Source organism: Anolis carolinensis, unplaced genomic scaffold, assembly GCF_035594765.1.
Source record: "Anolis carolinensis isolate JA03-04 unplaced genomic scaffold, rAnoCar3.1.pri scaffold_12, whole genome shotgun sequence".
NCBI lineage: Eukaryota > Metazoa > Chordata > Lepidosauria > Squamata > Dactyloidae > Anolis > Anolis carolinensis.
Window position 1 is genome coordinate 15,169,114 of NW_026943823.1, and position 26,285 is coordinate 15,195,398.

The 26,285-nt window shown below is 44.7% G+C and overlaps 1 protein-coding gene across 1 annotated transcript; it reads right to left on the reverse strand.

Annotated features, from left to right (window-relative positions):
• Positions 1–277: 277 nt before the first annotated feature.
• On the reverse strand, positions 278–25,664 carry LOC100562908 (Krueppel-like factor 5). Its single transcript, XM_008121646.3, has 4 exons — positions 25,348–25,664; positions 9,345–10,200; positions 7,108–7,167; positions 278–3,655 (listed from the first exon to the last, which is right to left on the reverse strand). The coding sequence occupies exons 1-4, from the start codon at positions 25,513–25,515 to the stop codon at positions 3,477–3,479; spliced, it is 1,263 nt and encodes a 420-aa protein (XP_008119853.2). The 5' UTR covers positions 25,516–25,664; the 3' UTR covers positions 278–3,476.
• Between the last annotated feature and the right edge of the window lie 621 nt (positions 25,665–26,285).

Below are 26,285 nucleotides of genomic sequence, written 5' to 3' on the forward strand. Positions count from 1 at the left end.
AACTCACAGCAACCTACATGTACCTACAAGCAAGATATTCCCCTGAAAATATGCCCTAAAATTCCAAAATTAATATAAGGCGTGGTCTTATTTTTCGGGGAAATAAAGCAATGCAAGATTCGGGAAGGAGGCGGCAAAGGCACCTTCAGCCTGGAAAATGCCCTGGGTGTGAATCTCGCTTCGGATAAGCATTTCAGGCAAGTCGCACTCTCTCAGCCTCAAAGGGAGGCAGTGGGAAAACTCTTCTGAACACAACTGGCACCGGAGACATAACGCGTGGTTCTGAATGATACAAATCTTTTATTCCGTTTTATATATAAATTCCAAAAAAAAAAAACTAAAACAAAACAATATACACACAGAGCTCCTACTGGAACTCAGAACCTGGGTGTTTTGTTTGTATTTTATTTATCTCTTTTTTAAAATATAAAAATGGCAGAGGAGAAAGATTCCTTCTTCCAAATGCATCCTAGTTCTAAATGCAGTGCTCCCAACCATCATGTGTTTCTGGATGTCATATATATGTGTATATGCATGTACATCGGGCATGGTCAAACTTGGGCCGTCCAGGTGTTTTGGACTCCAACTCCCACCATTCCTGACAGCCTCAGGCCCCTTCCTTTTCCCCCTCAGCCGCTTAAGCGGCTGAGGGGGAAAAGGAAAGGGCCTGAGGCTGTCAGGAATGGTGGGAGTTGGAGTCCAAAACACCTGGACGGCCCAAGTTTGACCATGACCCATGGTGGGAGTTGGAGTCCAAAACACCTGGACGGCCCAAGTTTGACCATGCCAAGTTTGACCATGCCTGATATACATACATAGAAATACACACATATACATTTAGATCTATATCTCCTTATATGGCAACTATTGGGGACCAAAAGCTCGCCATTTGGGCACAACCAAGAGGAAGCATTTGGAAGACAGGCTGCTGTGTTAAAATGGGCCTCAGTCTTTGGAAGGAGGAATGCTACCCTCCTGTTATCCTCAGAGTCCTGTTACAAAACGCCAACGTACTTAAATCCGTCTAAATTGCAAAATACACACCTGCATTGCAAAATGCACATTCGCACACATAGACTACCCATAGGACTCTTGATCCCTCCTGGTTTGCATATACAAAATTCTGTACAGTTCTATATACAAAGGCCCACCCTTTCGGGGTGAACTAAGAAGCCCTTGGTTGTGTCCGCTGTAGCATTTTGAACAGGGAATGATGGGCAGAGGGCCACGAATGTTTGATCCTTTCACTTGCAAAGAGTCTGCTTTCATTTTGGCGAAAAGAAAAGTAAAATAATTGAAAGAGGTGTGGGGTAAAGGTAAAGGTTTCCCCTGACGTTAAGACCAGTCGTAACCGTCTCTGGGGGTTGGTGGTCATCTTCATTTCTAAGCCGAAGAGCCGGCTTTGTCCGTAGATACCTCCAAGGTCATGTGGCCGGCATGACTGCATGGAGTGCCATTACCTTCCCGCCGGAGTGGTACCTATTAATCTACTCACATTGGCATGTTTTTGAACTGCTAGGTTGGCAGGAGCTGGAGCTAACAGCGGGCGCTCATTCCGCTTCTGGGATTTGAACCCGGGACCTTTTAGTCCACAAGTTCAGCAGCTCAGCGCTTTAACGCACTGTGCCACCAGGGGCCCTATCATACTCTTGGAATCTGATATTTTGGCAAAGGAGATAGTATTTTCTTTGCACAAGGTAAGGTAAAGGTTTTCCCCTGACGTTAAGTCCAGTCATGTCTGACTGGGGGTTGGTGCTCATCTCCATTTCTAAGCCAAAGAGCCGGCATTGTCCGTAGACACCTCCAAGGTCATGTGGCCGGCATGACTGCATGGAGCATGCACAAAGTGATATGGAAAGGAGAAATTGTGCATAAAAGTATTCTTTTTCACCCAGAAAACTGCACACTTCTTTCTCTGCACAACACCAACACTTTGCACAGAACACACCCTGAATTGCAGTCTTTGTACAATGAGAAAAACATCGTGAGATTGCTCATTGCAGAGCCCACTGTGACTGGCCTTTTGCATGGCTCTCCCACCGAATCCATGCTCTTCATACATAGAAAATGTGTATTTTTCCTCTCATGGGAGGGATGCAATTTGGCACAGAATAGGAGAGGCAGAGAGAAGATTTGGCACAAAAGGCACCATCCCTCTGATTGATGTTCCTGCATTCTCATGTATCCATCTCTTCCCAATGAATCCAGTACTTACTCTAAGGCAGTAGTTCTCAACCTGTGGGTCCCCAGGTGTTTTGGTCCACAACTCCCAGAAATCCCAGCCAGTTTACCAGCTGTTAGGGTTTCTGGGAGTTTAAGGCCAAAACATCTGGGGACCACATGTTGAGAATTACTGCTTTAATGGCTACAAACGGGAGACATGTCTGCCCCAAAACCCCATTTGTTTCATGAAGGCATTGTATTATGAATGCATGCAAGGCAATAGGCACGTGGCAAAGGGAGGCATGCAGCACTCAGCGTTGGGCCTCCCTTTGTTTGGGTTTTGCTGAACAAATCTGGGCAAGAAACCCCCCTGGAAGGTCCACTTTTGGGTCACCATAAGTCTGGAAGGATTTAAGGGGACAAAGCGACAGTCATAATGTACAATCGTTGCAGCATGGTTTCATGTGCAAAGCTGGACATGCAGCCCTTTGTCAAAACCAAGGAAAAAGGGCGAGGAAAATGCCCCATGCCCATCCAGTCTTCCACCTCCCTAAAAAGTCCAAAGCAAAGAGCAAGTATATTTCCAAAGCTCAAGTTGAAGAGGAGAGAAAGTATCATCCAGTTCAATTGAGTCTTTCAACCCGAGGCGGTGAGGAAAGCACCCCACAAAGACATTGTTGTGTTGTATTCAATCCTGATCATGAGTTGTTTCTACAGAAGCTTTAAAATCCATCTCTTGGTCCAGCAACAGAGAAAACAGGCGAGGGATCTCAGTGCATCCCGGGGTTGTATGCTGCAGGCACAGCATCGGGGTTTTCTGCAACACTCTTTCCCTCGGTGGTTCATAGAAAGAAATGAGAATCCAAAGGTAAGGCCTTCACTGGAATGCTGTTTACATGCCTCTGGCAATAAGAATTATATGGATCCCTACAAAAAAATGACACCTTGGGAGTGTCTTGCTTTTGGCACTGACGGCATTTCAGGCCAAGGCATGGCCACCAAATTCCCACAGGATTATTAAGAGCACAAGGTGATGCAGAGGAGAGTATCAAATCCTCTCCGAATGCAGAAAGTCAAGAGAGGCAGAAATAAATAGCACGTTCCTCCAGAGTCCAGGAGAGGTGGAAGCTTCCCACCTGTTGTTCTGTTCATTCCTGGGAGCAACAATCCCACCCAGAACGTCCTGTGGCATCAGCTGGGTGCCAGGAGTGTAGTGGCCTTTGATCGCAATGTCACTGCTGGGTTCCTGTGTCCAAAGCCGAGGTAAAAGGAAGAGGGAGGGAAGGAAGGAGGCCGGAGGTGGAGGAAGGGGTTCAGTTCTGGTGCCGCTTCATGTGGAGGGCCAGGTGGTCCGAGCGGGAGAAGCAGCGCCCGCAGGCCAGGCACTTGAAGGGCTTGGCCCCAGTGTGCTTGCGGTAGTGCCGGGTGAGTTCATCTGAGCGGGCAAAGCGCCAGTCGCAGCCCTCCCAGGTGCATTTGTAGGGCTTCTCACCTGGGCAGGAAGGAGAGAAAGACACAGGACGTCAGCATCTCCTTCCATTCCCCATTCCCCCCCCCCCCCAATTCATTCATGTCTGACTCTGGGGGTTGGTGCTCATCTCCATTTCTAAGCCGAAGAGCCGGCATTGTCCGTAGACACCTCCAAGGTCATGTGGCCGGCATGACTGCATGCAGCGACGTTACCTTCCCACCTATTGATCTACTCACATTTGTATGTTTTCGAACTGCTAGGTTGGCAGAAACTGGAGCAACAGAGGGCACTCACTCTGCTCCCAGGATTTGAACCTGGGACCTTTCGGTCTGCAAGTTCAGCAGCTCAGTGCTTTAATATACTTCGCCACCAAGGCTCCACAGTAAATAATAATAAATATTCCAAGCATCCTTTCTAGATGATGTCAGGAGGTTTGAAGGCAGCTTGCCCTATGCAGTTAATGCAGAGATCTCCTCCAAGATATCCCGCCATTTAGTAAGTGTTGTAGGAGCCTCCGATGGCCTAGGGGATAAAAGCCTCATGATTTGAAGGTTGGGCTGCTGACCTGAAAGCTGCCAGGTTCGAATCCCACCCGAGGAGAGCGTGGATGAACTCCCTCTATCAGCTCCAGCTCCATGCGGGGACATGAGAGAAGCCTCCCACAAGGATGGTAAAACATCAAAACATCTGGGCATCCCCTGGGCAACCTTTTTGCAGATGGCCAAAAATGTAAGTGTTGTAATTGAGACTCATACTTTTTTATTCCAGGCCCCATCAAAGTATGCAGGAGGCTATTTGGGATCACTCCATGTTTATGTTATCCTGCCAGGTAGCCCTGCCAGGTAGGCTAAGCTGAGAGCAACCAGTCTTTGGGTGGTCAAAGGTTGTTTTGCATGGCGCATGCACCTGTCTCCAATGCAAACCAGGTGCAAAGCAAGGCAGTGACTGGATCAGGCCAGACCCTTGTAAGCCTTGGGCAGTGAAATGGCATTTTATGACTCCCTTATAGAAGAATCTCAGGGCCCTTTATGAGAATTTTATAGCACACGCTACAGAAGGAGGGGGTGAGAAGCACCACTGAAGGCTATTTTGGGCACCATTGTCCCAGGGAGGCAGCGCTCCCCTTCAAACAATGGCCAGAGTGGTTTCCTGGAGGGAAGCGGAATGCCTGCCATTGTCCCCCCCGGACTGGCTCCTGCTCCGGGCAACACGGCAGGCAGCCACAAACAATGGGCCCAGTGGCCACTGGAGACCCAGTTACATATTTAATCTCCCAAGGCTGTCTGAGCCAGGTGAAAGGGGACCTCCCACAGATCCAGAGGCAGAACGCTTCGAAAGGAGAGACCCACACAACCCAAAGAGACAGGACATTAAGGAATGGCAAAAGAGGGATGTAATGAAGTTTGATTTTTTTTGGTTTACAGATGTTATGTTTAATTGTGTTTTAAAAGGGTCAATATTTCAGTTATTGCATGCACTCAGGAGTTGGTTGCCATGGAGAACTGGGCGGAGCCAACTGCCAGTTTGATGAAGAAGTGCAGGTATTAAAAAAAGCAGTTAGTCTGTGCTCTGACGAGGCACAGGGAAGACTGATCCTAAGTTGAAGGGATCAGGGAGGCTCAATTGCTTATTTTTGAGTCAGTTTAAAATAAGTTTGGTGACTTATTTTAAGGTAGTCTGTGTCCTGATAAGGAACTGAGGTTCTGTGATTGCAAATCACAGGGTGACTGTAGTTTAAAAGCAGTAGATAAAGAAGTGACATTTTAAAGAGTTTGAATCACCTCATTCTAGCTTTGCAACTGTTAATCAAAGTGCCTCTAAGGAGAAACATTATTGTAACCACTAAGCTCTGTGCCTGAATAAACTTGTTATTGTTCCTCAAACATCTCAGCCTCTGTCACATATATTATGAACTCAGTTGTCTTACCATCAAAAGTAAACAAGAAGAAGGAAGAAAAACAAAATTTAAAAGGTCTCCTCTTTGAGTAGTTGATGGCTGCATTTTCCAAAGTGGTGTCAAGCGTTAATAATCCCCTTTACATTTGGTGGCAGCATTATAAAGACTTTACTAATTGGTGGCAGCGTAAATAAACATCTTTACATTTGGTGGCAGTAGTTATATTTAATAAAAACTCCTTCACAAGGGACTTCTCCTCTTAGGGATGGACTCTTAAGCTCATTGGATGACCAGTTGGAACACCCCATGCATGCATGGAAAGGGAAGAAACCTCCTAATGATCCACTCTCTTTCTCTCTGTCCCCCAAAGGAAAAGCCACACAGCAAAACAATAATGGAAAATAACAAAGCACAAAGCAAGGACTTCCTGAACAGAACACAGCCCAAAGGCCAAGACGGTGCCCATAAACAGATTTATGAGGGAACAAGGGACGTGCTGATAAAACTACAAGGTGAACATTGGCCCCGTGGCATCGGAGGATATTGCAATGCACCTGGCACCTTCCTTGCTGCCTGGGGCACTTGTTTCCACCTCTAAGAGTTTCATCCAGAATCTAGATACATACTCGTACATGGTTTGGGATTCAGTAGCTTAATATGTTACTCTTTGTCGTGTTATTGTTATAATTTGAAATCATTTAAAACTTCTCTCCCAAAGAGCATCAGTCGGGCCAGCTCTATTGTTAGGCAAAATTTATGTCTTGCAATAAATCTTAGGAATTGGGCAGGATAGATTTTGAATAAGCCAGACAGCAATGCTGGTTAAAAAGCATTCTCTTTTCAAAGGTGATGATGTAGCAATTGGTTACTGTATATTCTCGAGTATAAGCCTAGTTTTTCAGCCCTTTTTTTAAGACTGAAAAAGCCCCCCTCGGCTTAAACTCGGGTGAGGATCCTGGTTGGCTTATATTTGGGTAAGCTTATACTCGAGAATATATGGTACATTTATTATTTTTCTCTATTATTATTGGTATTATTACATTTATTATTTTTCTCTATTATTGTTGTTACTATTACATTTATTTTACTCTATTTTTATTATTATTAATAATACATTTATTATTTCACTCCGATATTATTATTATTGTATTTATTATTTTATTTATTATTGTATGAATTATTTTCCTGTATTTATTATTATTATTATTACATGCATTATATTACTCTATTATTATTAAAAGGATACATAAGCACATTTACATTGAAGAAGATGAGAATAATGATGTGATCAGAGTTGGACAGTCTTATCTTAAATTTGAGCTTTATGTAAATATTCAAAAACATTTAACCTACGGATGCCTCAATTAATGCAATTTTATTGGTATCTATTTTTATTTCTGAAATTTACCATCCTCGGCTTATACTGGAGTCAATGTTTTCCCAGTTTTTTTGTGGTAAAATTAGGTGCCTCAGCTTATATTCGGGTCGGCTTAAACTCGAGTTTATACGGTATATGTAAAATGTTCCTCTAAAGAATAAATGTCCCCATTGCAGGTAACCACCCATCCCCACTTACCGGTGTGGGTCCTCTGGTGCGCTTTCAGGTGAGAACTTTTGGTGTAAACCTTTGGGCAACCTGAAAAGGATAAACATAGTGGATCGGGGCAGGAAGACTAAAAAAATGACCTCCATGAGCAAACAGATGCATCCCTCCCTCCTTTCTGTTCCACCTTTACCCCACTGAAGGTAAACCATAGAATTGTACTCAAGGACCTAAATATTTCTAGAAAGGTGTCAAGAAATTAGCAGTTCCCCCCACTTTCATACGGGACCCCCTAACCCCTATGAAAGTGATAGCTCAACTGTACTGTGGAAGTGGCTATATTTTGAAAATGTAGCAAGTCTAAATGCATGTCTGGCAACAGCAGGTCCCAGGATCAGACTGAATGGCCATCTGTCAGGAGGGCTTTGGCTGTGGCTTCTTGCCTTGCAGAAGGGGCTTGGACTGCATGGCCCTTGAGGTATTTTCCAATCTAGGATTTGGTTGGATGGAGCTATTAAGTCATGGCACAAGAAAAATCGAAACATCTCTCTGGCAAATGCAAATCTTAGAGGATGGCAACATGACTATGAAATCATCTATAGCTAATAACAACAACAACAATAATAATAATAGTCCTAGACACTTGGACTATTGTGATTTTGTGATATGAAATCCAGCATGTATATCTTGTTTGCTGTGTCATACAATAAAATAATAATAATAATTTATTTCTATTCTGCCCTATCTCCCCAAGGAGACTCAGGGTGGATTCCAGTAAACACAACGCAAGGCAAAAAGTCAATGCCTAGAAACACAGATAAGGTAAAGGCTTCCCCTTCTGGCTCTTGGGAGTTGGTGCTCATCTCCATTTCTAAGATGAAGAGCCTGTGTTGTCCGTAGACACCTCCTAGGTCATGTGACTGGCATGGCTGTATGGAGCACTGTTTACCTTCTCACTGAGGCGGTACCTATTGATCTACTCACATTTGCATGTTTTTGAACTGCTAGGTTGGCAGAAGCTGGGGCTAACAGCAGGAGCTCACCCCGTCTCACAGATTTGAACCACCAGTCTTCCGGGCAGCAAGTTCAGCAGCTTACCGGTTTAACCCATTGTACCACCACAACTATATTTACATCTATATCTATAATAAATGTGAAAATATGTGTGTATGTAGGTTTCTGGCCGATTTCCAAAGTTGCTCTCACATGCAGAGAGCCCTATGACTCCCGCCAACCTTGGATGTTGGGACCTATAGTTCACCCACATCCAGAGAGCCCTGTGAATCCTACCGCTGATGGATCTGGATCAAACTGGGCACACAGACCCATCAAGACCAACTTTAACTACTGGTTCACTTTGTGGAGGGCCCCCTGGTGGCACAATGCGTTAAAGCACTGAGCTGCTGAACTTGTGGACCAAAAGGTCCCAGGTTCAAATCCCGTGAGCAGAATGAGCACCCGCTGTTAGCCCCAGCTCCTGCCAACCTAGCAGTTCGAAAACATGCAAATATGAGTAGATTAATAGGTACCGCTCTGGAGGGAAGGTAATGGTGCTTCATGCAGTCATGCTGGCCACATGACCTTGGAGATGTCTATGGACAATGCCGGCTCTTCAGCTTAGAAATGGTGATGAGCACCAACCCCCAGAGTCTGTCACGACTGGGACTTAACGTCAGGGGAAACCTTTATCTTTACCTTTCACTTTGTGGGCAATGGTAGATGATATGGGAGTTATATTTTACCCAAATCCCTATGAATTTCCTAATGGGACCATTCATAAAACCCAACTCCAAACAATGACTACTTCTAATAAATAGTGTTACAAAATGCTTGGCTCGGGCAGCGCAAAGTACCTATGCTGGTGGCATGATCAATGTGATTAAAGGCCCCTGAGTTTCTTCCTGTTAAGTGGAGAGGGTCTTAAAAAGGTAAAGGTTTTCTCCTGACGTTAAGTCCAGTCGTGACCGACTCTGGGGGTTGGTGCTCATCTCCATTTCTAAGCCGAAGAGCCAGCATTGTCCGTAGACACCTCCAAGGTCATGTGGCCGGCATGACTGCATGGAGCGCCCTTACCTTCCCGCCAGAGCGGTACCTATTGATCTACTCACATTGGCATGTTTTCGAACTGCTAGGCTGGCAGGAGCTGGGGCTAACAGCGGGCGCTCATTCCGCTCCTGGGATTTGAACCTGGGACCTTCCGGTCTTCACGTTCAACAGCTCAGCACTTAACACACTGCGCCACAACCAGGGGCCCCACTTTACTTCAATACCTGGATAGTCACAATGGTGGATCCTCCTCTTCTCCAGCTCGGGGTTGTTCCTCCGGTTGTATTTGGGAGTCTGCAGCACGGCATGGCCCTGGGAAAGGGTCCCGAGGCTGTTGTTGAGCGCAGGGACCCTGAGCCCGAAGGTGCATTCATAGGGCGGTGGAGGTGAGAGGGCATTGATCAGCTCCGGCTGGTTTTCGGGGCTCCCGGGCTGGGAGTTGGGGGGCGATGGGGGCAAGTGGACGCTTGGCGTGGGGTAGTATTCACCAAGGAGGCCGAAACTGCTTGGAGAGGCGAGTGGGAAGGGCTTGGCAGCATGCCGAGTGGCCAAAGTGGAGTCAGAGCCAGTGGACATGGCCACACCGTGGATGGCACTGATGGCGGTGGTGCCGCAGGTGGAGTGGGCCATGGTGGTCATCTCCCCTGTGCTGCCTCCGGTGCCAATGGGCAACTGGTACAACGAGAGCGGGATTTCAGAAGGTGCCTCTTGCTTGACGAAGATGCCACTTGCGGACACCGACTGGGGCAGGCTGAAGACGCTGGTGAAGTCCGGCAAGGCCTGAGTGGCTGCAGAGGAGGAAGAGGAAGAGGAGGAAGAGCAGGGTTGGGCAAAGCAGGTGCCCGGCTCCATCTTGACCACAGGGAACGAGGCCAAAGGCTTGGCCGGGCGGTAGAGGCCCGTCCGCAGGTGGGTGGTGTCTGGCAGGATCACGTTGATATTCACGCTATACGGAGAGGGCTTTTCTGTGGAGAAATACTCATCCACCACCGAGGCACTCTCCCGGCGGTACTTCTTGTCCGGCAAAGCGGGCACTGGGAGAGAGTGCCCCGAGAGGTACTTGTCCATCTCCAAACGGGCCTAAAGGTGCAAGAGAAAGAGACATTGAATGGTTTCGTTTTTTTCATGTCAGGAGCAATTGGAGTTGTTTCTGGAGTGAGAGAATTGGCCATCTGCAAGGACGTTGCCCAGGGGACGCCTGGGTGTTTTGATGTTTTTACCATCCTTGTGGGAGGCTTCTCTCATGTCCCCACATGGAGCTGGAGCTGATAGAGGGAGCTCATCCGCGCTCTCCCCGGGTGGGATTCGAACATGGCAGCTTTCAGGTCAGCAACCCAACCTTCCAGTCACAAGGCTTTTATCCTCTAGGCCACCGGAGGCTCCTGACATTGAATGTAAGGGAAAGGGATGGCATTGGCAGCGTCAGTGTGTCTTTCACAACTCTGTGATCGTGACTCTCTGAGGAGGAGGAATCTCAGAGCAAGAGTGCTGCCTTGCAAATTGCATACACCTGGTAACAGCAGCAAGATTGTTAATAGCCAAAAAATGGAAAGGAGGGGGGAGTGCCAACTGGAAGAATGGTATAAGGAGATTTGGGATATTGCGATAAATGATAAATTGACATGTAATATTAAGATTAAAAGAGGGTTATTAAAAAAGGGTGATTTTGGGAAGACATGGGGGAAATTTATAGAGTTTGTATATGTAGAAGGTAAGGGGGGAAAACCTGTAAAAGAAACAATGGAATTTTGGAAATAAATATTGTAATTGGCTGGTCTGGGGTGAAGGGATAGCACTAGGTGAAGGATAACAAAAGGTAAATAATATGAGTATGTAATATAGTTAGTGAAAATACTATAGGAGCTATGGCATACATAACTCTGTATTGCAAATTTGTTAAAGAATGTATAAGTTTTAAGTACTGAATATGCAAAATTCACAATTTTAAAATAATTTAAATTTTTTAAAAAATGGGGAAAGGAAATTGCAGACACCTTGGTTCAGAACAGTTTGGAGCATCTACCGGTAATGCAGATCATTCACCCTTTAAAGCAGATGTTGATAAGCTTTCTTTAGTTTGGACTACAACTTCCATGTTTCCTTGCAAGAGTTTGCAAAGATGTTAAATTTGTTTGTTTATTTATTTGCCATATTTATATCCCACCCTTCTCAATCCCGAAGGGGACTCAGAGCGGAGACACAGAGGCACAATTTGATGCCATACAACACATTTCCGGCAAAGGGATCTATCTCAAAGCACCAAAGGGATCTCCAATTGCAAAAGGGATCTCAAAGCACCTAAGAAAATGACCCTCCCAGAGAGACAGCCATGTTCAGCAAACTGAATGGCAAAATCCTGCAACATCTTAGGCGGAAGTCTCTCTTTAATTGGGTCGCCGTCATAAGCCGAAGGTAGTTAAAGACAAAACCTTTTAAAATGCCTTTGCTTGCTCAGATTTTAGTCTGTTGAAACAATGTTTATCCTTTTGCATTGTTTTTCAACCCATGGAAACCCACTGGGTAACCTTGGGTGAGTCACACTTTCTCAGCTTCGGAGGAAGGCAATCAAAGCAAGCAAACCCCATGAAAGGTTTGCCGTGAATCAGAAACGACTCGAAGGAACTCAAGAACAACTAAGTCTTCAGATAAAGGCATCTCAGCTTCTGAAAAGGGCAGGGAAAGGAACCCAGAGTTGCAAGAAAAAGGAGTTCTAGGGATGACTAGTTTTTGCAAATATTGCAAATTTGAGGGGCATTTCTTTCAGAGAGACCACATGCCTGCTGTCCATTCCCACTCTCCAGCAACTATTATTTGTACTTAAAAGCTGTGTTTCTATGATGATGATGATGATGATGATGATGATGATGATGATGATGATGATTGTCATATTATTTTATATCCTGCCTTCCTCCCCTATAAGAGACTCAAAGCAGCTTACAAGACTAAACACTATACACTTTGTCATTTAAAACCTGCAGTATACAAGCAACCTTTAAAAAGTGTATTTTGTCCTCAAGGCAGAGCTCAGAAAGCAAGGTCTGCAAAAAAGGGCAATGTCCACCCAGAGCAATATTTCCAAAATAATTTAAAGGACACACTCAGAGCAATTGTGACTGGTGCTCAATGCATCATGCTTTATTTATTTCGTGTCAAAAGCATCATGCTAAGTGGCAGCATCTGCATTGCCCCTCATGGCATCCATAGGGGACTGCCTCTGCCTCCTGTCCCAGATTTTTGCCCTAAAATCCAGGTTGGAGAAGCTGAATTGCTCTGCCTCCTTTTTCCTCTCCTTCTCCCTCAGCTACTACTTTTCTTCCTTTGTAATAAACCGCAATGAGGGTTTTAGCCCCATTGTTCCCAGGATTCTCCCTATCCAAACATTCCTGACAGATTGCCCCACTTAATAATATATAATCTATACACATAATAAAAGTGAAAATCTGTCTGTGTGTATGTGGCTCGGGTGTCCACTTCCACAGACAGGCTCCCACTTCCACAAATAGCTATAGTTCCCACTACTCAGTGGGCACCAAAGGCCCTCCCTGCAGTGACATTGCAGGTTATAGCGAGCACCATGAACGTGTCCAAGAGCTCTGCCAATGTCCTCCACAAACACCATCCTGCCCAACCACCCAAGTGAGGACTTTCATACGGGGACAATTTCATTCTAGATTTTCTGTGTTTCCTCTACCACTGACATACCAGTGTTTACTACTCTCGCCACTGATGTGGAATTTGCACAACTCTGTCCACTATTTATTATTTATTTACAGCATTTATATTCCGCCCTTCTCACCCCGAAGGGGACTCAGGGCGGATCACATTACACATATAGGCAAACATTCAATGCCTTTTAACATAGAACAAAGACAAGACAAATATAGGCTCCGAGCGGGCCTCAAATTCATAACCTCCTGGTCAAGAGTGATTCATTGCAGTTAATTGCAGCTGGCTTGCTCTCCCGCCTGTGCCACAGCCCGGGCCCAACTGCCTCTCCCATAACCCTTTCCTGTTCTTTTCTATGGCACACAGCAAACAGAGCAATTGATTAGCAACAGAACATCCTAGAGAGGTTTGAACCCCATCAAAGCTGGAATTGGACCAAACTTGGCACACAGAGCCCCCATGACCAGCAAAAAACAGTGGAGGTCTTTGGGGAAAATTCACCTTGATTTGGGGGAGTTGTAGTTCGTCTACATCCAGAGAGCGCTGTGAACCCAAACATCAATGGATCTGGACCAAACTTGGCACACAGACCTGATATGCTGAGATTTTATTACTGGAGGAGTTTGGGACGGAACTGACCTTCCTTTCTGGGAGTTGTAGTTCACCCACAACCAGTGAAATAGTAACCTCCACCAAACTGGACCTAGACCAAACTTAGCCCCCAGAACTAACTCAACCTACTGGAGGGGTTTGAGGGGACCGACTCACCATATCGGGAGATGTAGTTTACCCTACAGCCAGAGAGCACACTGAACCCACCGATGATGCATCCAGAGCAAACTTGCCCAACAAAGCAAACTTTAAGTACTGATGGAATTTCAGGGGATTAACCTGCCAAGATGTCAGTTGTAGTTCACCCACAACCTTATGCATTTTGTACATTTAAAAATCGACTTTTCAAATAACCTGTGCAACGCCGGGTACCCAAGCTAATAATAATAAAAAATAGAAGATCCCAGTTTTTGAATATGGCACACGGGGGGACCAAGGAATGCAAGGGAGAGGCTCCTTCTTTGGAGGCTTTTAAGCAGAGGCTGGATGGCCATCTGTCGGGGGTGCTTTGAATGCGATTTCCTGCTTCTTAGCGGGGGGTTGGACTGGATGGCCCATGAGGTCTCTTCCAACTCTACTATTCTATGATTCTGTTCTATGATTCCATGCCATGCAAAGAACCCTTCCTTTTTCTTGGATAGGAAAAACTGCCTCCCCATGTTACTTCCATTACCCCAAAGCAATGAAGGCCAAAGATGTGGAAGGTAAGGCAAGGATCGTTCCAAGCTCCTTTTGCCTCTTGGCCCACATTCCAGAACAAGATACCGCTCTTAAACAGAATGTACTTGCAGCGCTGCTTGGCTCAATGTCAATCTTTATTGTCTCTCTGGTAAAATATTGACCAAGGCAAATATTTGCTCCTCGGATCATTCAGTCTTGGTATTGACCTCAAGCTCAGCCGGTTTCGTCTCTTGCCTGCTTCTCTTCCTTCTAAAACGCTCTTGCGGGTAACATTCTCTGCAGGGTTTTAGTCTGAACTTCGAAGGAGGCTGAACTTGAACTTTGGGGGGGGGGGACGGATGATGGAGGATGATGGGTTTCTGCACCTTGAACAGCTCCTTTAAAGTTCAGACTATAACCCAGAATGGAAGTCACTGTCTCTCCCTGTCATCCCTATCTTCTTCCATGAGTTCAGGTCCATTGTCATCTTCCAATGTTCTTCACTTGCTGGCTGTGCTCTTCCCAGTTCATTGTGGTCCCAGTCAGAGCCTTGAACCAGTTCCTATCCTTGGACTCTGACTCTCGGGGAGCATCCTCACTGCAGAATGCAGGCAATTTGACACCACTTTCACTGTCATGGCTGAATGCTATACAATCCTGGGAGTTGTAGTTTGACAAGGGTTTCAGCCTTCTTTGCCAAAAAGTACCAGTGACCCAACAAATTACAACTCCCAGGATCCCATAGCATGGAAAGTGGTGTCAAATGGCATTTGGTCAGACCAAAACGGATGGCCATCTCCCAGGAGGGCTTGGATGGCAGAAGGGGGTTAAACTGGATAGCTCCAACTTCATTTTTTTTTCATGTCAGAAGCAACTTGGGAACATACAGCAAGTCGCTTCCGATGTGAGAGAATTGACTGTCTACAGGGACGTTGTCCAGGGGACGCCCAGATGTGTTACCACCCTGCTGGGAGGCTTCTCTCATGTCCCCACAAGCTAGAGCTGACAGATGGGAGTTCACCCCATTTTGCAGATTTGAACCACCAACCTTTAGGCCAGCAACCCAACCTTTAGGTCGGAAGGTTTTAACCCACTGTGCTGCTGCAATGCTTCTATGATTCTATGTTTCTGGATTTGGAGAGTTGTGGTCCAAAAGGTCTAACGGCCACTTCCCCTTTCTTTCCCTACTTGTTGGGTTGACACAGTGACCTTTGGTTGAGGGAGAGATCTGGAATGTTAGATGGCCACTTTGTGATTCACACAATGCATAGGCATCTTTCAGGAGTGCTTCAGTGTGTGAGACTTGATAATAATAATAATAATAATAATAATAATAATAATAATAATAATAATACTTTATTTTTGTTTCCCGCCACCATCTCCCCGAAGAGACGTGGGGCAGCTAACATGGGGCCAAGCCCAGAAAAAACAAAGTGTAAACTAGTTAAAATAAAAAACAGATGACCCTTGGGGTCCCTTCTACTGCAAAGATTCTATGTCTGGATCCCCAAAATATTGTGCCCTGAAAACCACCTTATGCAAAGAAACAACGTCATGGCTGGACATCTTTTCCTGACCCTAAGAATCTCTGAAATAAAGTCAGACTTATTTATTCTTGATCAAGACCTTCCTGACCATAAGGAGAACTGTTCCACCGTGGAACTCATTGCCGCAGAGTCCGGTGGAGGTTCCTGTATTGGTCGCACTTCTGGTCCTGTATCGGTCGCACTTCTCCTGGTTAATCTTGATATTAACTTAGGATCCTTACCATCCCAAATTGACTTCTTTAGCACTTTATCTGTTATCTTGAGTTTACAACTTATAACAAAGTGCACTTTAGCTAGTCTATTACTCAACTTCGCTGTTTTTAATTCCGCGTTTTATTATGTGTGTTTTTATTTTCATAGGTTAATGTTTAAGTTTTATAATTGGTGTATGTTTTGTTTACTGGTGTATTGTTTGTTGACACTGTTTTTATCTATGAGCCGCCCCGAGTCCCCTTTGGGGGAGATGGAGGAGGGGTATAAATAAACTTCTTCTTCTTCTTCTTCTTCTTCTTCTTCTTCTTATTATTATTATTATTATTATTATTATTATTATTATTTTATGACACAGCTAACAAGACAGATATGCTGGATTTCATATCATAAAATCACAAGTCGAACACTTCCCAAGTGTCTAGGACTGTGTGATGTATTTTCGGATGATGCGTGCAGATCCCAGTATGGTGGCCTTTTGCAGTTGGCAGATCGTAATTATGTCAATGTCTATTGTTTCCAAATGCCGGCTGAGATCTTTTGGCATGGCACCCAGTGTGCCGATCACCACCAGGACCACCTGTACTGGTTTCTGCCAGAGTCTTTGAAGTTCAATCTTGAGGTCCTGATAGCGGCTGAGTTTTTCCTGTTGTTTTTCATCAATGCGACTGTCACCTGGGATGGCAACATCAATGATCCAAACCTTTTTCTTTTCCACAACTGTGATGTCTGGTGTGTTGTGTTCCAGAACTTTGTCAGTCTGGATTCAGGAGTCCCACAGTATCTTTGCGTGATCATTTTCCAATACCTTTGCAGGTTTGTGATCCCACCAGTTCTTTGCTGCTGGGAGGTGGTACTTGAGGCATAAGTTCCAATGAATCATTTGGGCCACATGGTTGTGCCTCTGTTTGTAGTCTGTCTGTGTGATTTTCTTACAGCAGCTGAGGATGTGATCAATGGCGTATTATTATTATTATTATTATTATTATTATTATTATCATCATCATCATCATCATCATCATCATCATCATCATCATCATCTGTCGGGGGGCTTTGATTGTGCTTTTCCTGCCTGACAGAAGCAGGTTTGACTGGATGGCCTTTTGGGATCCCTTCCAACTCCCTTCCAACTCTAAGATTCTATGATTCTCAAGTCTCCTCATCCCTGATCATCTCCTCTTTTCCTTCCTTGACCCAAATCCTTCAAAGGTGCCTTGGTGCTCTGTAAGAGGGCAAAACCTTGCTCATATGGTATTCGGGGCCACAATTCGAGGGGCAACACAAGCCAAAAATGGTGGAGCAGGCTGGTTAGCAGCCAGCTGCAACAAATCACTCTGACCAAGAGGTCATGAGTTCGAGGCCAGCCCGTGCCTGCGTCTGTCTCTGTCTCTGTTCTATGTTATGGCATTGAATGTTTGCCTTATATGTGTGCAATGTGATCCGGCCTGAGTCCCCTTCGGGGTGAGAAGGGCAGAATATAAATACTGTAAATAAATAAATAAATAAATAAATAAATAAGGGGCGAGGAGAGATTTCCACACTCTGGGGTGGAAGAGGTTAACTCCCTCGTTCCTCGGCTACGTGTTTCTTTCCTCGTCTCAAAAGTGTGTGGAACCTGACTCCTCCGTACATGATCTCATCCTCCTTGGCTCCGTTCCAGATTGGCCCATTCCATCAAAGTAAAACAGAGATAGGTGTATCTGTCCCAACACGGAGCTGACGCACAGAAGGGATTAAGATGGGAGGGGGACGCAAAGGTAGTCAGGAGCCCAAGAAAACCCATCATTAAGGGCCCCCTAATTATTATTAATAATAATAATTATTAGCAGTAGTATTAATAGCTGCCTCCAAGGTGCTTCCCGGGGTGATGCCGGATTGGCCCAGGAAACCGTTCATCTCTGGGCCAAGGATCCATCAAGAGGTCAGGAAAAGTCAGAAAGATAATAAAATATGATTTTTGGTCCTGGGTTATAAATGTCATTTCCTAATTGGTTCTATCATAAAAACATGGAAAAGGTTTATTAGCAGGACATCCTGCTATAATTCATTTTGCTATAGTTTTTCAATGAACATCTCATCGAGTCTCAAGCGATTCAACTTAGTTCGTGGCAGCCACAAAAATGAAGTTTCAGGAGTAGACATACTACAGTAGAGTCTCACTTATCCAAGCTAAACGGGCTGGCAGAAGCTTGGATAAGCGAATATCTTGGATAATAAGGAGGGATTAAGCCTATTAAGCATCAAATTACGTTATGATTTTACAAATTAAGCACCCAAAACATCATGTTTTACAACAAATCAACAGAAAAAGCAATTCAATACACAGTAACGTTATGTAGTAATTACTGCATTTATGAATTTAGCACCAAAACATCGCGATATATTGAAAAAAATTGACTAAAAAAATTGGCTACTAACAAATTGACTACAAATAAATATAGAATTGCATAAAATGAACTTATAGTAGTAACATTGTTGGAAATTAAATTCATAAAAAGTTCAATCCTTGCTGCCTAGAGAAACAGCTGTGGATCGAGACGGGAGGCAAACTGAGTTGGATAATCCAGAACGTTGAATAGCGAATGTTGGATAAGTGAGACTCTACTGCAGTTGCTCTCCTCCAGAAATTTTGTTATTGTGGCTACCACAAAGTATGTTAAGTTGGTTGAGACTGTCTGAGATATTCACTGAAAAACTGAAGCAAAATGTGCTGAAAGATTTCCCACAAAAACAAAGTTTACAGTTTAATAAACATTTCCCATGTTTTTCTGATAGAACCAATTAGGAAATGACATTTATAACCTAGTAATAAAAATAATATTACACAGTGTTATAGATTTCTATTATATGCTATCGATATTATATAGTTTTCTATTATATATATTGAATACCTGGTGCTGCCTAGACTAGGTAATTTGCAATTATAAACATAAAAAGTATTCATTGTTGTGTTTTGGATTTTAAGAATGGACCCATTAGAAAATGCATAATAATGTAGGTAAAATACAACTCCCATTATCATCTGCCATTATTCCCAAACCATACCAATAGTAAAAGTTGGTCCAGAGCCATTGTTGGGTTCATAGTGTCCTCTGAGTGTGGGTGAACTATAACTCCCAAAATCCAAAATCGATTCCCCCAAAGGCATCCATTCTTTTCTGTTGGTCAAGGTTGGTCTGTGTGCCAATGTCGGTCCAGATCCGTCATTGGTGGGAGTCACAGGGCTCTCTGGAAGTGGGAGCCTTCTTGAAAATCTCCCACAAACATACATAAAGGTAAAGGTAAACATTAAGTCTAATCATGTCCGACTCTGGGGGTTGGTGCTCATCTCCATTTCTAAGCTGAAGAGCCGGTGTTGTCTGTAGACACCTCCAAGGTCATGTGGCCGGCATGACTGCATGGACTGCCGTTACCTTCCCGCCAGAGCAGTATTGATCTACTCACATTTTTATGTTTTCGAACTGATAGGTTGGCAAAAGCTGAGGCTAACAGTGTGAGCTCACCCTGCTCTCCGGATTCGTACCACTCACCTTTAAGTCAACAAGTTCAGCAGCTCAGCGGTTTAACCCGCTGTGCCATCAGGGGTTCACAAACATACATACATACATACATACATACATACAAATATATTTCCACTGTTACTATATACATAGATTAAGAGTTGAGCTGAGCTTGCAAGAGCAAAGCCCGGCTGGCGACAGATCCACACACCACCAAAGCCGACTTTGCCCCATTTTTGCAGGGGTCATCAGTTTGGGAAGAGAATATATTGCACAAGATTTCCCTAGCCTAAAATGATACATTTTAATATACAGTAGAGTCTCGCTTATCCAACATAAATGGGCCAGCAGAACGTTGGATAAGCAAATATGTTGGATAATAAGGAGGGATTAAGGAAAAGTCTATTAAACATCAAATTAGGTTATGATTTTACTAATTAAGCACCAAAACTTCATGTTATACAACAAATTTGACAGAAAAAGTAGTTCAATACGCAGTAATGCTATGTAGTAATTACTGTATTTACGAATTTAGCACCAAAATATCACCATATATTGAAGACATTGACTACAAAAATGCGTTGGATAATCCAGAACATTGGATAAGCGACTGTTGGATACGTGAGACTGTACTGTATTTGTTTTATGGTTCCCGTCCCCTTGATCTGGTCATGTAAGTGTGATTTATTGTTATAATTGTATTATTTTACTTTGTTTAATAATGTGTATTATGTTGTTATGTAATGTTTGTGTTTGCTTTTATGACTGTAAACCGCCCTGAGTCCCATCCGGGAGATAGGGCGCTATATAAATAAATTATTATTATTATTATAATTATTATTATTATTATTATTATTAAGAGAGGAACTTCTGTTGATGTTCATTCCCAACATTAGAAGGGGACCCACCAAAGTGGAGCCGGGGAAGAGGCTTGCTTCCGTGAGACGGCAAGGGACACACCTGGGTGCGTTTTGTAAAAGAGAGCATGCCTGCCGCCAATCAGCCGCTCACCTGTCCTGGCAGGTGGAACCAATGCAACACTCTGGGCATGAGATGCGCTCATGCGCCAGAGCCTTCCAGGAAATCCCGGCAGAAGAGCCGTATGCACTAGAGCACCAATGCAGTCCTGACCTGACTTGGACTGCCATGGATGGCTCAATCTTAGGAGCTGCAGTTCGACAAGATCTTGAGCCACCTCTGCTACAAAGTGCAAACTACAACTCACTCCCAGGATTCCATTGCATTGCAGCGCAAGTGGCGTCAAACTGCCTTCCTTTGGAAATCTCTGCCGCAACCCACCCGCTCCTTGGCTTCTCCCTGCCAGCAAAATGGCGCCAGGAAGGCTTGGCACCGGCGGTTAATCATTAGCCAGCATGCCACTTTCACACAGAAAGAGAAAATGGAGGGAGATGTCTTGAGACCTCGGTGCGCAGACGCTGGCGCACACGCCCCACGAAGGAATCCACTCCAAGTGGGAATCTCATATCTACGGGAATCCGCTCTGGACCCTTGACGCCAAAAGCCAAGGTTCTCTCGTGGGACCCAAACGGTCATTGACATCCTTTTAAAAAAAGAAAAGGAGAACAAGGCCAGGCCAGGTGGATTTTGATCCCTAATATAATTTTACTGTTGTTGGAGAAGTTACACCTGGACAGGATGGGTGTGAATCACAGAACAGTAGAAAGACGGAGTTGGGAGAGAGCACAAAGGTCATCTAGACCGATCCAGAATGCAGAGCCTGCTCCATGTGGGAGTTCATCTGTATGTAGGAATTGTCTACTGCTCCCAGAAACTGGTTTTCTGTGTTCACAGTCCTGGGCTAGTATTTATTTATTAATCGTGTCAGAAGCGAACTGAGGGTACAGTATTTAAAAACACAAACAAAGTTTAAAACTTGACATTATTCTTAATCAGGGGTCCCCAAACTAAGGCCCGGGGGCCACATGCGGCCCATCAAAGCCATTTATCCGGCCCCCGCCTCCTCCCTTGCCCGGTGCGCGCCTTCCAGAGCTTTGCTTGTTTATAATGGTATTTTAATTATTACTTAATAATTAATTAATTATCAAGGGTGCTTCGCTAGAGCTTTTGGTGCACAAAGGCAGAAGGGGGCTGGACTAAGTGGCCCAAGGGGTCTCTTCCAATCCTCTTTATTATTATTATTATTATTATTATTGATACAAAAACACAGTATAACACAGCAAACGAGATATATTTGCTGGATTTCGTATCACAAATCACAAGTTCCCAAGCGTTTAGGGCTGTGTGATGCATTACTATTATCATTATTAACAACATTGAGGCTGGGTGGCCATCTGTCAGGGGTGCTTTGCTTGTGCTTTTGGTGCACAAAGGTAGAAGAGGGTTGGACTCAATGACCTAAGGGGTATCTTCCAACCCTCTTTATTATTTTTATTATGATTATGATTAACATTGAGGCTGTATTTGTTCCTGTTTTGTTTTGTTTTGTTTTTACTTCAAAATAGGAATTTGTTTATAGGTTTTTTTTTCAACTATAATCCAGCCCTACAACAGTCAGAGGGACCGTGAACTAGTCCCCTGTTTAAAAAGTTTGGGGACCCCTGTTCTAAATGTTCTTTGACCAGTAGCTGTCCACTTGGAGTGCCTCTTGTTTTGCTATAAGAAGGTCCTCCGTTATGCATGTGACCGGGCTCAGGCTACATTGTAAGAGGTGAAAAGGAGGGAAATCAGAGGCTGTGCCATAAGGGAGGCTGTCCCAGGAGAGGCCACTGAAAGCAGCAGGCAGAGGTCAGAGGTTGGGACCTCGATGATCTCTGCTCCAAAATCATGGCAAGCCAAACAGAGGGCAGGGAGCCTGAGGCGGAGCTGTACACACCGTTGGAGCCAAAAGGCCATGTGGCCACGATCCCAAGTGTTGCTTTACGCACCCATCTCTGACCCTGGCAGAGGTCTTCCAACTGCCCCAATATCTTAGAGACAGCCCCCAATTATTTCCTCTGTTATGCAATTTTCCAGTTCTGTTCCAAATGTCCCTGTTTCTCTTTCCACTTCCTGCGGTTCCTCTTTGCCCTCTGCTGCAAACTGTTCAAAGGGAAAAGGAAATGTCCACCCCATTAACCTAAAGGTAAAGGTAAAGGTTTCCCCTGATGTTAAGTCCAGTCATATCCGACTTTGGGGGTTGGTGCTCATCTCCATTTCTAAGCCGAAGAGCCGGCGTTGTCTGTAGACACCTCCAAGGTCATGTGGCTGGCATGACTGCATGGAGCGCTGTTACCTTCCCGCCAGAGCAGTACCTATTGATCTACTCACATTTGCATGTTTTCGAACTGCTAGGCTGGCAGGAGCCATTAGCCTAACAGCCTTTTTAAAATCATGTCAGAAGCTACTTGAGAATATACTGAAAGTCACTTCTGGTGTGAGAGAATTGCCCAAGGGACGCTTGGATGTATTACCATCCTGCTGGGAGGTTTCTCTCATGTCCCCGCAAGCTAGAGCTAACAGACAGGAGCTTACCCCATCTCACGAATTCAAACAGGCAACCTTCAGGTCAGAAACACAACCTTCAGGTCAGTGGGATTTAATCCATTGTGCCCCCGGGGCTCCCAGCAGCCTGAAAGGAGTGGATATTTTAATCTAATGATTTTATCTTATATTGCTGCTATAGTCCCCCCACCTTTGAAGTTGACTGAATTGCATTGGTGGTTGTTTGATATTATTACTATCGATATTATTACTGTTGTTTAAATCTTTGTTTTAACTTGTTTTATCATCTTCTTGTGTTTTAAACTGTGTGTATTGTTAATGTATTTGCGCTGTTACTTTTGTAACATTGTGAGCCGCCCCGAGTCCCCACGGGGAGATGGTGGCGGGGTATAAATAAAGTTTTTATTATTATTATTATTATTATTATTATTATTATTATTATTATTATTATTTATTAAAGGAGCGGGCACAATTTTGTCCTTCCCAGTGGGCTCAGGCAAAAGCAAATTGCTGCAGCCTCTCTGAACATGTGCATTCTTCCCCATTAATAGCTTTTCCACTCTTGATCACTTTCTGATGTTGTTTGGCACGTGTGCCCTGATTTTCACCTCTGAAGGGATGAACCTGGCAACATTTCTGTCCATGGGAAGGGAGGCCTTCATATGAAAATCCTCCCAACTTTCACTGCGTTTCAAGAGGCCAATGAAGAAACCCACAAAGGAAGGAAGAATGTTGCAGGCCCCGAGCCAGGGCTTGCAACTTTTCTAAGGATTGGGGTGTTCCTCGCCTCTGATGAAAATAAAGTCGGACAGAACAGGGATCCCTTTTTGCCGTAGCAAAAAGTGTGTCTGTGTAGTAATGTGGCGCTTGGCTCTCTTCCCCTCCTTGTCCACCCTTTTATCTCTCTCTTCGAGAAAGACGGGAAGCCACAGAACCTGGAGAATCTCAAGGAGAATTCCTTTCTTGTGATTCGGAAAACAAGAGCAGCAGAGGCAGCCCAAGAATGGCACGCAATCCCCCCTCCAAGGCGCCTTTCTCTTGAAGGCACCCAGCCAAAACACCTTCCTCTTTGCCCAGAAAGGAAAAAACACCAAACCAATACCACCAAAAGGCACCAACTTTCAGAACCATTGTTTCGACTCCATTCCTTTGGTGCAGCCTTCCCCCAGAACCTGCCTAAAGTGAAAATACTACAGTAGAGTCTCACTTATCCAAGCTGAACGGGCCAGCAGAAGCTTGGATAAGCGAATATCTTGGATAATAAGGAGAGATTAAGGAAAAGCCTATTAAACATCAAATTAGGTTATGATTTTACAAATTATGCACCAAAACATCATGTTATACAACAAAATTGACAGAAAAAGTAGTTCAATACGCATTAATGCTATGTAGTAATTACCCTGTTTCCCCGAAAATATGACAGTGTCTTATATTAATTTTTGCTCCCAAAGATGCCCTAGGTCTTATTTTCAGGGGATGTCTTATTTTTCCACAAAGACGAATTCACATTTATGGTTGAATTTTTAAAAATGAAAATTTATTATCTACTGTACAATAGTTGTCATCACAAAACAGCATAACCAAGCTGTTAATCCTTTCAAGAATTTCTATATTATATTTTATTGCTGTACTGTTTTTAAATTACTGTTTTAAATTTCTGTTTGTATGTGAATTTATGTTGTTTTTGGGCTTGTCCCTGTGTAAGCTGCCCCGAGTCCCTTCTGGGAGATGGAGGTGGGATACAAGAATAAAGTTATTATTATTATTATTATTATTATTATTATTATTATTATTATTATTTCTTGTTACTACCTTTATTTCCATGTACAACGATCTTTGGTATGTACATTTGCCGATGCTGCATGCTTCCAAACAAAAACTTTACTAGGTCTTACTTTCAAGGGAGGCCTTATATTTAGCAATTCAGCAAAACCTCTACTAGGTCTTATTTTCTGGGGATGTCTTATTTTCAGGGAAACAGGGTACTGTATTTACGAATTTAGCACCAAAATATCACAATGCATTGAAAACACTGACTACAAAAATGCGCTGGATAATCCAGAATGTTGGATAAGTGAGACTCTACTGTACTTCGAAACAGGGCTCAGATAGGTGAGCGGCAACACCCTGGGGCGCAAAACTAACTTTGTTTCCAGCAGCTTCTTCACTTCCATTTCTCACAAACACTCACAGAAACAATCTTTGCTTTTCTTCACAGCCACATCCCAAATCCTATGTTCCGGCATGAATCACGGCTGCCTCGCCAACAAACGGCACAAAGTTACATGATCAGCCCCAAAACGTATTTTGTGCCCCACTTCACGATGGGGAATGTAGGCCTCCCATTTCCAAAAACATGGATACAGTTGATATCTGTATCCATGTTTTTGGGAATGGGAGGCCTAGACTGGGACCGCAAGGGCTGTCCAGTGCAACCGTTCATCTCGGCCACCTTTCCAAAAGAAAGCGGTGCCAGAGCTCTTAAAAGGAATGCCAACTGGGAAGCGTGCCTTTGGCCACCAGCAGAGCCAGGACACGGAAAGACAGGGATACCCCAAGGGCTGCCTTACCTGGGCCAAATCCTGGGGGGTCTCCAGCATCCGCACAGGTGGCTTGATGTCCTCAAAGACAGACGGATCTTCAAGTGTTTCTCTAGACATCACCACGGGCTTCAGAGGGGTGAATGCTGTACTTTCCTCAGAAAGCGGGCCGCTCAGGACTATCCCACTGCTACTCATCCTGACCAGTCCCACCCTGATGGGGTACGAACCCACAAGACCAGAGCAGAAAACCAGGCTTTGGGGGGGAGGGCAAGCGTGGCCTGTGCTCAGGAACGCCAAAGCATGCCTGCCGGTCCTGAGGAATCCAGGTGCTCTGTAGCCTTAAGAATTCCCAATTGTTGCAGAAAGACTTCACCTGTCCTGAAGGGGGCGGTGCTTTCACCTGGAACATGTCTGCGTGACAGGCCTTGGGAGCCAATGGGGAAGGAGAGGGGCTCTGCTCTGGCCAATGGGAGAGCCTGGCCTCCCTTCCTTGAGGCCACCCAAGACAGGACTGAAGAGGGGAGGCTGAGAAGTGGGTCCGAGAGCTGTGGGGCATCAGCCATGTTAGCTCCAGGTAGAGAAGGGGAGGGAGCAGAGCAGTTTCCGAGCAAGGTGTTTCCCAGTAAATGGCCCAGCTGTTGTTTTGGCCCCAGGCAGATCCGAAAACTTCTCGCCACTTACTTAAATAGTGCCTGCCTCCCCTTCCTTTTCCACATGTGCTTCAGACAGGTTTCCCCACAGTTGACAGTCACAGAAGCTACAAGGTGCACTTAGTAAAGGTAAAGGTTTCCCCTGACGTTAAATCCAGTCATGTCTGACTCTGGGGTTGGTGCTCATCTCCATTTCTAAGCCGAAGAGCCGGCGTTGTCCGTAGGCACCTCCAAGGTCATGTGGCCGGCATGACTGCATGGAGCGCCCTTACCTTCCCGCCGGAGCGGTACCTATTGATCTACTCACATTGGCAT

What these genes read in the sequence shown, in the direction of transcription:
- LOC100562908 (XM_008121646.3), bottom strand. Translation starts at nt 25,515, where the DNA reads ATGAGTAGCAGTGGGATAGTCCTGAGCGGCCCGCTTTCTGAGGAAAGT. An exon ending in CCACCATTGTGACTATCCAG is followed by an intron (nt 7,168 to 9,344) that starts GTATTGAAGTAA and finishes TATCCTTTTCAG; the next exon opens with GTTGCCCAAAGGTTTACACC. An exon ending in GCACCAGAGGACCCACACCG is followed by an intron (nt 3,656 to 7,107) that starts GTAAGTGGGGAT and finishes CTTCCTGCCCAG; the next exon opens with GTGAGAAGCCCTACAAATGC.